The 9896-nt window shown below is 55.1% G+C and overlaps 1 protein-coding gene across 1 annotated transcript in view; it reads left to right on the top strand.

Moving 5' to 3' along the window:
- The first annotated feature begins 453 nt into the window (after positions 1-453).
- Positions 454-9896, top strand: part of TMEM132D (transmembrane protein 132D) — a 568943-nt gene continuing 559500 nt past the window's right edge. Inside the window, exon 1 of the mRNA XM_059140271.1 lies at positions 454-814. Coding sequence (XP_058996254.1) covers positions 736-814 — 79 coding nt within the window. The 5' untranslated portion in view covers positions 454-735. The remainder of the gene's footprint in view (positions 815-9896) is intronic.

Below are 9896 nucleotides of genomic sequence, written 5' to 3'. Positions count from 1 at the left end.
GCCGATTGGGGCTCACGGCCGTCACTCCGAAAGGGTGGGGCTTTTCAAAAAAAGACAAATTCGGAAGGCAAAGCCCCCCCAGCCGCGCTGGGCACAGCGGCGCTCGGTCTTGGCCAAGCGAGGCCACCGCGCGGGTCCCCGAGCCAGCGGGCGCTCCTCCGCGCGCCGGGGCCGAGTCTCCCCTGCCGGCCGTGCGCTCTGCGCGCCGGGGCCGCGGGCGGGGGCCGGAGCCGGGCGCGCGGGGGCGGCACCGCCAAACTTCGGGCGCGGGCGGCATGGGGACCGTGCGCCCGCGCGCCCCGCGCCGCCCCGCGCGCCCGGCCTGCCCGCCGGGGGCCCCAGCGCCGCCGCCGCCGCCGCCGCCGCCGCCCGCGCCCGGGACGCCGCAGCCCCGCCGCCCCGCCGCCCGCGCGCGCTAGCCGGCTCCCGCGCTCCCGAGGCGCCCCTCGCCCGCCAAGCAGGAGGGCCGACCCCGCGCGGACTCGAGCGAGGCGCCCGGCGGGGGCGAGGGGTGGGGTTTGCGGCGCGCGCCGGCCTCGGGGGAGCGAGTCCGGAGCCGCGCGCGGTCGTCGCCCGGCCGGCCATGGGCTGGCGGGCGGAGGGCGCAGGGCCCCGCGGCTGCTCGCGCCCCTAGGCGCGCTCGCCTCGTGCAGCCCGCTCGGCCCCGGCCTGGCGACCCGCTGGTCTGCGCCCCGACGGCGCCGGGAGCAGAGGAGCCGCGCTCGGGTCTCCGGGATGTGCCCGTCTGAGATGGGGACGCCGTGGCATCACTGGTCCCCCGTGCTCATCAGCCTGGCCGCCCTGTTCTCCAAAGGTGAGGGACGCCGCCGCCGCCTCTGGCCGGGGACTAACTTTGCCGGGAGTGAGGGTGTGGGAGTGTGCGTGGCTGGGGTGGCTGGGACGGAGGGCGTGGGTGCTGTGTGCGCGTGTGCACGCGCGCGGGCGGCCCCTTTGCAGCAGGTGCCTCCCCGGAAGACTTGGCGGGGAGGCCCTGGGAGAGACTGCCAAGGGACTCGAGCAAAAATAGCCCTGAATCAGGGGAGGGGGCCGTGGAGAACCTGGGAAGGAGCGGGGGGCTCTGGGAGGGCTGGTCTACAGGTCGGGAGAGGGGGCTTGGAAACCCTGGAAGGGCCCTGGAATGTGCACTTGGCTTTCCGAGCCGGCGCCGACCTGGGAGGAGGTAATTGCAGAGCACTCCCCTGTATGGGAATGTTTAGTGCCTGGGAGGCTGCTGCCCACAGGGCCCGACGCTTAGCTCGGAGAGTGACCCGAGTTCCCCTGAGACAGCGCAGCCTCTCCCCTGCCGCCGTCCCCCAGCTGCTGCTCGCGCCCGCTCCCGCACGGGTTCCACGCGGACCTCAAACCCGAACTTGTGCCCTGAGTTAGGCCGGCAGGGCCCTGACCTGGAACAGCGAGCAGAGGCATTCCCCATGTCCCTCCCCCTACCCACTCCGCCCCCGGCACCCCCAGCCTGTCCCTGGCACAGCCGGGCTGGAAGCTCAGGACGCTAATTCCATGAAGAGAAATTATGGGATTCATGCAGGAGATGGTAGAAAGTACCAGCAATTCTTTCTCCTTATTGATCGGGACTCTATTTGTGCCCGGTTCCCTGCCAGCTCCTCCTTCCTACGGGGAAATCTGTGAGGAGGAAATTGGTGGTTCTTACCAGCTTCCAGTGTGTGCCCCCAAATCCCTGTGAACAGACTTCTCTGATGACAATTTGGAGCTGAGATCTCTCTCAGAAACTTCAAAGCCACTGATGGTGCACAGGGTCTTTTAATCACAGGAATGTTCTTCTGTGAGCTTGTCCGGAATCACGGAGGTTACGGTGCAGGGGATCTGATGCTAGAGGAAGACCTTTCCCTGGCCGGGGCTCGGTGTCGCTGTGGGTTGAGGGAGAGGGAGCTTGCTTCCAGAGTCTTCTGGAGCCTGTGCTAGTGGGTTCCTGGCTCCTAATTAGCAGGAGCAGTCCTGAGGACCAGAGCCTCTGGGATTTATGGTGTGCACAAGGAACTAAAGAAAAGGGTGATGGATTCAGCGGATCCAACCCAGGCAGACATGAGGTTTAAAAAACCCCTAATCCTTGCACAGCAGCCCAGCATACTTGCATATCAGCTGGAAAGCATGCTTTTTATTGGTTGTCACTTGATTTTCTAATAGGAACAGGCTTCTCTGTTTTCGTGCTGCAGTAACAAGGTTTTATTAAGAAAGCCACAGAATAGCTTGGTAACTGTGACCTCACTGCTGTGTCTCCTCCGGTAGGCACATAGTTCTGTTACTGATTTCTTTATTAGGCTGAGCAGTGTGGAAGAAAACTGTTATTGCTCGTGATGCTTGAACTTTTTCGAGTGGAAACCCTGAAAATGTCTTTAAAACAGGGGCCTCTGTGATGTGGACGTCCCAGCGTGTACGTGATGCTCCCAGCCCGGCATGTGACAGATTGCGCGTGTTAAATGTGGAGAGACCTTAACTCAGCCCCACTGCTGGGAAGTGAATTGGTTGTGTGTGGATTTTCAGACAGAGCGAGCTCGGGGCCGAGCCGGGGTCTGTCCCGCAATCCTGCACGCCGCACCTGAAAGCAGGAAACAGTTTGACCCTTCTAATGCCGTGGTGCCGTGATTTCTACATGCAGGGATGGTTGCTTCTGTTTCCTCTGCGCTCGCATCCCCTTTCCCTCTAAGATTCTTTGACACCCCCCCTGCCCGGAAAGTTTTAAACTGGCTTGACATCAAGTACGGACTATATTTAAAAGGATTTTCATTGGAAGCCAAATGCACACACACGCGTGCACAGGCACACACACACGCCACGGTAATCCAGAGTGCCCAGTTGGTTTGGGGCTGATGGAAAAATCAAGATGATTTCCAAATATTAAACATCTGCTTCAGCGTCTCACTGTTTTTACTGTGTTGCTTTTGTTCCTTCCAAATAGGAAACCCTGAGTGAACAGAAATGCACATTTTAATTCCAGGCTGATTTCCTTGAACCGCACATATGTTTACATTTCATGAGCAGGAAGTGATGGGTCACAGAGCAAACCCACTCTTATATAGATCTTTTGGAAAACAAATAAAAAGAAATCTTCATTGCTTGTACTTCTGTCCGCAGGGACCTAGAGACGGTATTATGAAATCAGAAAGTTCCTAGCAACACAGTCCTAGGGTCCCAGCCTTTTCTGGAGAATGGCCTTAACGTCGAATTGCCAGAGAGCTTGTGTCTTCTGTGTAGGGTCTAGTCTTGTTGGGAACCTTAATTTTTTTGATGTAAAAAAAATTTTTTTTAAAGATTTTATTGAGAGAGATGAGAGAGAGAGAGTGAGAGCGCCAGGCTAAGGGGGAGGGGCAGAGGGAGAAGCAGATTCCCCCCCGCTCAGTGGGGAGCCCAACACAGGGGCTCAATCCCAGGACCCCAGACTGACCTGAGCTGAAGGCAGATGCTTCGCCGACTGAGCCCCCCGGGCACCCCTCTTGTTGGGAACTTGGTGTCGAGCAGAACTGGGCCAGCCTGCAGATGGGATTTTAGGCCCCGCTGTTCATTTGGAGGGAAGGGCAGGAGGATGGGAAGCGGGGGCTGGCGAGACGGACGGATAAGAACGCTGCACATGGGCAGAGCGCAGGCAGTCTTCATGCACAAGGTCAAGAAGGTTGCCACCCTGAGGCTGCTTGTCATGACCTTGGCCTGTATCCTGCAGAGTTAGCTCTGCAAATGCCGGTGAGGAGTGGGTCCTCAGAGCCCCGGGGGTCCCGGGAGAGGAGCTGTTGCACCGAGAAGGACCCAGTCTCATGGCTGTGCTGGAAAGTGCTCTGCCTGCCTCCGGCCAAGGATGGCGAGGTTCTGAGCTGTGGCTCTTTTAGCGTATCTTCCTGCCGAGTGTGTTTCTGTGTGTCTAGCTTCCATTAAGGTCAGAAGAGAAGGTGGCAGGGCTCCAGCTCTCTGGAGGGTATATGTCCAGGGAAAGTCTGGTACAGCTCTGGACTGGAAGGAGCTTGGGTTTTCGGGGGTACCTTGTCCAGGCTTTCCGGGAGGGGGGCGGTGGGTATCTATCTAGGAGGGAGCTCGTTGGTGTGTGTGTGAGAGACAGAGAGAGACAGAGAGACAGAGAGAGACAGGGAGACTTGATTGCTTACATTTCAACAGTGTCACCATGAAAGAGCTAGGGAACAAGGGTGTCATTAACTTTCATTTTCTCTGAATAAAGCTAAATAACACACACAATTTCAGAAAAGGTTCTTCTATGCATTGAAAGATAGAATTCCAAGGATGAAGATCTGTTTGATTTAGTTCCATTCTGAAAACTGAGGAAAAAAATGAAAAAACTCCCCAAATACCCAGTTGCAGAAGCTTATACTGCCTTTATTTCTGTCTCCTCTATCCATTTAGCTACTCATTCACTTACTCAGCCAATCGTCCATCCGTCCATCCATCCTTTTGTTCGTCAGTCTGTCTATTCATCCATCCACCCACCCCCCATCTGCCCGTCTGTCTGTCCATCCGTCCATCCATCCACCCACCCCCTATCTGTCCGTCCATCCATCCTTCCATCCGTCCTTCTGTCCATCTGTCCATCATCCATCCTTTCTTCCATCCATCCATCCACAAATTACCATATACATGGTGGCTTAAAGCAACAGAAACTTATTTTCTCATGGTTCTGGAGGCCAGAAGTACAAAATCAGTCTCCCTGGGCTGAAATCAAGGTGTCAGCAGAAGGTTCCGGGGAGCATCGTGTCTCACCTCTTCCAGCTTCGGGTGGCCGGCTGCCTGCAGACCTCGCATCCTGGAGGCATCCCTACCGTCGTGCAGGCTGGCGGCTTCTGGTCTCTCTGCTCTGTCCTCACATCATTATCGGCTCCCCCACCACCTCCCTTTATTTCTTAAAAAATTTTTAAAGAGGATTTTATTTATTTATTTGACAGAGACACAGCAAGAGAGGGAACTCAAGCAGGGGGAGTGGGAGAGGGAGAAGCAGGCTTCCCGCTGAGCAGGGAGCCTGATGCGGGGCTTGATCCCACGACTCTGGGATCATGACCTGAGCCGAAGGCAGCCGCTTAATGACTGAGCCACCCAGGCGCCCTCACCGCCTCCCTTTAGAAGGACCCTCTCAAACTGAGGACCACACCGTCTTCCTTCTTACTCAGTCACATCTGCAAAGATCCCTTTCCTTTATCCCCTCCCAAATAAGGTGACACTCGGAGGTTCAAGGGATTTAGACATCGTTTTCTTTTGTGTGTCCGTTTTCCAACCTGGTATGGGGGCGACATCCTAAAATGATATTGAAACTATACGTCTCCTGTTCTGAGTTCCTCCAGGGGCCACACTGTATTTTTCTATCTGGCTTCCATTTCTCTCCAGCACGAAGTATGCTCCTTTGGACATAGCAAGAGCTCAATTTTCAAGCATGCTTAAGACCATGGAATACCGCTAAGACAACCTTGGCCCAGTGGTAAAACGAGTTGATGCTGTTTTCCTCCTGGTGGTTCAACGTGCTCTAGGATATACCTTGGTCAGTCACAACAGCTAATCTCTTGAGTAATTATTGGATTATTCAGACACTGTGCTGAGTGATTTATGAAGATGATTTTTGGGGGGAATTTTCAGATGAACCTAACTGGGTAGAGTTTGTTAAAAAGCCCATCTTACAGATGCAGAAAGTGAGGCTCAGAGAGTATCTAACTTGTCCGAGATCTCCTACCCAGAAAGCGGCAGCATCTGAGTTGTGATGAGAGCTCGCCGTTAGCCCATCTCTGTTCTGCCTGTGCTTCTATGTCATCGCTCAGAACGAATCCGTTCCTGCGTGGGGCTGCGCTTCCTGATCGGTGAAGGCGGAGAGCCTTCCATCTGGGTTTTGGCTAAGAGCTTCATGTATGGTTGGCGCTTCACACAGCACAAGGGTTGGGGGACCGACCCCTCACCCTGCACAGTACAAAGTCCACTTGTAACTTCGACTCCCCCAGACGTCACTGCTGGTAGCCCAACGTGGACCCATCACGTACACGGTCAATGAGCACATATCACCAATGTCGTGTGTATCACTTGCCGTGTTCTCACGACAGTCAGCTGGTGAATGGAAAATAGTATTGACGAAACCATGAGAAAATACATTTTCAGTACAAGACTGTATTTATCGAAAAAAAATGCAGCTATAAATCCAAACCCGTGTTGGGCAGACGGGTAAAGGAACATCCCGTCTTCTGTTTCCTCCGCCTTAATTTTTCCAGCCGCGATTGGGAACAGTCCCTAAAAGGGGATACGCATTTGCAGCAACAGGCAGTTACAGAGTTTTTAGCTCTTAGTGACATCGCGTTCTTTTATGAATGTGAGAAACAGTAAGTTTTCAGGTTGACGGAGCATGGCTGTGCTGGTCACCGAGTGAAGAAGGTGGCAGTCAGCCTTCCTTGGCGTCCTTGTGTTTGTAGATGTTCCTCGTTGGGGGGACCATCCTGGCAGGCGGACGACGCTCGGGTACACTCTGCTCGGACGCGGCGGCAGCAAGAGATGTTGATTCGATCTCGTGGATTATCCCACCTGCCCCATGCCCAGGTCCTTCCTCAACCTAGACAGTATTTTTCATGGGGGGCGAGGGAAGGAGAGTGTAGAGTGAGCTTAGACGCTGCTGTGCTTGCAAGATGTTCCGAGTCACTTTGCTCCAGGTTGGAGGAGACAAAGAGAGATTTTCCCAGATGGACTGGAGGGTCCCCCAGGGGGGACACCTGCCCTGACTCTCCTGGGGAGATGCAGATGGAAACGTCTGGGCATGGGGAACAGGCAGGGCGCTCCCGAGAGCTGTTGGGAGCCACGGAATGTTTCCGTGATCGGCCGAGTGGTGCAGATGTGGCTGGTGAGGGGTGGGGGTCAGTGGCACGGGTGACCCCAGGGGCCCTGAGGTCAAGACCGTGGAGGTGTAGCCGTGGTCCTCATGGATGGACCGCAGGAGGCCAGATGCCATGTAGACACATGACAGAGTCTCTAGGGGAAATGAGCCCTTCCAGAACTTAGACATGGTCCTGGCATCATGGGAAGGGGGCAGTGTTGACAGAGCCTCTGTCCGGCTGCCGGTGGAAATGCGGGCTCCAAAGAGGAATGAAGCCCCATGAAGCAGAGAGGCAGAAATGTGTGTTCTGGCCCCCGAGGCTGGGGCTGCGGTTGGCACTCTCTCAGCCGCCGCTGCCCGCCCAGGAACATGATGAGGAACATGTGTGGGCCACCTGGGTTTGGTGATCTGCTGCTCGATGGTGGCGGCGGCAGGGGGGTATGGTCAGCCTGGAGCACAGTCTGCGGGGTCTGCCCAGGGCTCCAAGCCAGTCCTTCCCAGGTGAGCGTGTGTACCCCAGGCTGGCTGGGAAAGCGGGCGCCATGCTCGTTCTCGCCAGAGAGGGGCAGGTGCCCGGCACTGCTGTCCGAACGCATCCCGAGGTGGGAGCCATCTAACATGCGGGGAAAGTGGGATGCCTGCTGCACGCGGACCGCAGGGCCCCCCGCAGACACCGGCCAGGGAGGTGCGGCAGCAGGAGCTCGGGAGCAGCTTGTGGGAGAAGGCTCGGGGTTCCTGGGACGACCAGCTTGATGGGGGGTGGCAGAGTGGAGAGCGGTTTTAAGGATTTTTGTCCATCCTTTTCCTAACTGCCTTTTCTAAGAGCTGCTTCTTAAATCTCAGTACCCGTTGGGGGGAGCGGGTGGGAGCGGTGTTTATCCTGAGAAGCGGTTTGGACTTGATCTTGTGAACACCGTGAATTTTCTCAGTGAGTTTCTAAGTGTCTCTCTCTGCTTTAACGCCTAGGACTCTCTGAGCCAGATTCGCTCTCATAAGTGTAGAACTTAGGAGATGCCTCTTACTCATCAGCCTTATGCTTGGCCTTGCCTTCTTAGCCTGCCGTGGTCTTCTCTTCCTGTCTGCCTCCGTGCCTGCTTCTTCTGTCCCGCAGCACTGCTGTTTTGTAACCTCCTTCAGATTAATTTTGCAGGGAAGAAGAGGTAAAAAGAAACAATCTCTCTACCCAAGGACGAGGGTCTCCCATTTTGCTGTGTCTCATTCTTCTTGTTTCCTGTGGATTGTTTAAATCCTCGCGTTCATACTGTAGAAGGTCCACGTGATTTGGGTTCTGGACTTTCTGAGCTTATATGTTTATCCAAATATTTCCTCATGTTTTAAAAACCCACTATGAATGTATTTTTCATGTCGGTGTCATAGCTTAAAGGTTTTAGCTCTTGTGGAGCATTCCGTAGTTAAGGTTTCCGCTATTATAAGGAAGTAATTACCTCTGTGCGCAATGTTTGCTTTGAGTTACGTTCTTAGACAGACTCATGCTTATTTAATTACCAGGCCGAAGAGTAGGGTAGACGTTTTGCTGCCACACTCTTTCCTGGAAGGGCTGTACCTTTTTGCACACGACCAAGCAACGTGTGGGAGCACTGGTTCCCTGAAACGCTGATGTCCTTGGTGACAGCAGGTGTCAGCATCCGTGGTACTTCACGGCCTTCGCCGAGTGTTTCCGTGTCCCTGGAGACTCTGTGACCAGACCCGAAGCTCGGTCTGTTGTCCCCCAAAGTGTGATCAGCACCGTGAGTGGCTTTGCCTCTTGGAGGCTGAGGGTTTGGAATGGGTGAGGTGACGAAGTCTGTGGCCCAAAGAGAAGATCTGGAATTGGTCCTGGGAGGCAAGGGAGGACCTCAGTGGGCAGGTGACGTGGACATGGAGACACCGGGGGGTCGGGCCAGGAGGGACAAAGACGACCTAAGAACGGGGTGGGGAGGAGGCTGTTTAGTTGGTGGGGAAGCGGAGGTCCTCTCTGGGATGCACTGTTCTGGAATCACCACCACAGAGGGGAATCAGAGCACAGCTGGCTGTTCTAGTTTGGAACTCGTGGTTCTGTGACTGATGGGCTCAGGGAGACCCTTGCTGCCTGCCCACAGCATAAATGTTCCAGTTCAGCCTTTGATCTTCCTAGTTCTTATTTATAACCAGCAAGGTGCGTCACCGGCCCTGGACATGGAGGGCCATTGTTTATCTAACGGCGAGATAGATTCCAAAGGCACAGAAACAAGCATGAGATCGACTCTGCCCTCATGGGGTTGCAGTTTGGTGTGGGAAACGGTCCTAATCCTGTTCTGGTCCAGTGCCCACCTTCAGGGCTCCGGGGTCTCAGGGGCTGTGTGCTGCCGCGCCCCAGGGCTACCCCGAGAAGCGAACTCCTGCACCTGAGCCGGCCCTGGAACCCGGCGCTGAGAGATGCCTGCCCATCTGCTTACGAGGACTCCAGCCTCTTTAGCTCAGGAAGGCACCTCCAAAGGGGTCTGGAATCGGTGATACACGTTCCTGTCTTTGGTATCCAGACAGATTCTCATCTTGTTAGAATCAGGGCGTGACACCGTGGACCTTGTAGGAGTCCTGCTGGAACGTCTCACCTTTGTTCTTTGTCTCTTTCCAGAAGGACCCTTCCCGGGCGTCTCGGGCATTCCCAGCCACAGTGTTGGTAAAGTGCTCACGAATGGCCGATTTGCTTTTGTTTTTTCTGGGCGACCCCCCTGCCTTCTATGGTTTTGAAAGTATTCCTGGGGTTTCTCAGAGCAGGAGGCCTCGGAAGGAGGAACGGTTCCATTTTATTGCCCCAAACACCTCTAGATCACTCTAGATCTCTCTGGAACACCTCTAGATTGCTGTGCTTGGACAGCACGTAACAGGTGCTGTGAAGGACGAAATCAAAGCAAGTCTTTGGCTGGGAGACCCTCCCTGCCCTGCTGCCGCCCCGAATGTAAAGCACAGGGTAAGACCATCTCCAGGAAGCTATGCATTGTCTGGGGGCGTTCCATCCAAGTTCTGTTTATTTAAAGAAACACTTTGTAGCAATAAATAATAAGGCATGCTTTGGTTGCAGACTCAAAAAAGAAAATCAGAGGTG

The sequence above is a fragment of the Mustela lutreola genome, chromosome 11 (assembly GCF_030435805.1).
Source record: "Mustela lutreola isolate mMusLut2 chromosome 11, mMusLut2.pri, whole genome shotgun sequence".
Lineage (NCBI taxonomy): Eukaryota > Metazoa > Chordata > Mammalia > Carnivora > Mustelidae > Mustela > Mustela lutreola.
Note: the sequence above shows the minus strand (reverse complement) of the source record. Positions and strands in the feature narration are given on the sequence as shown.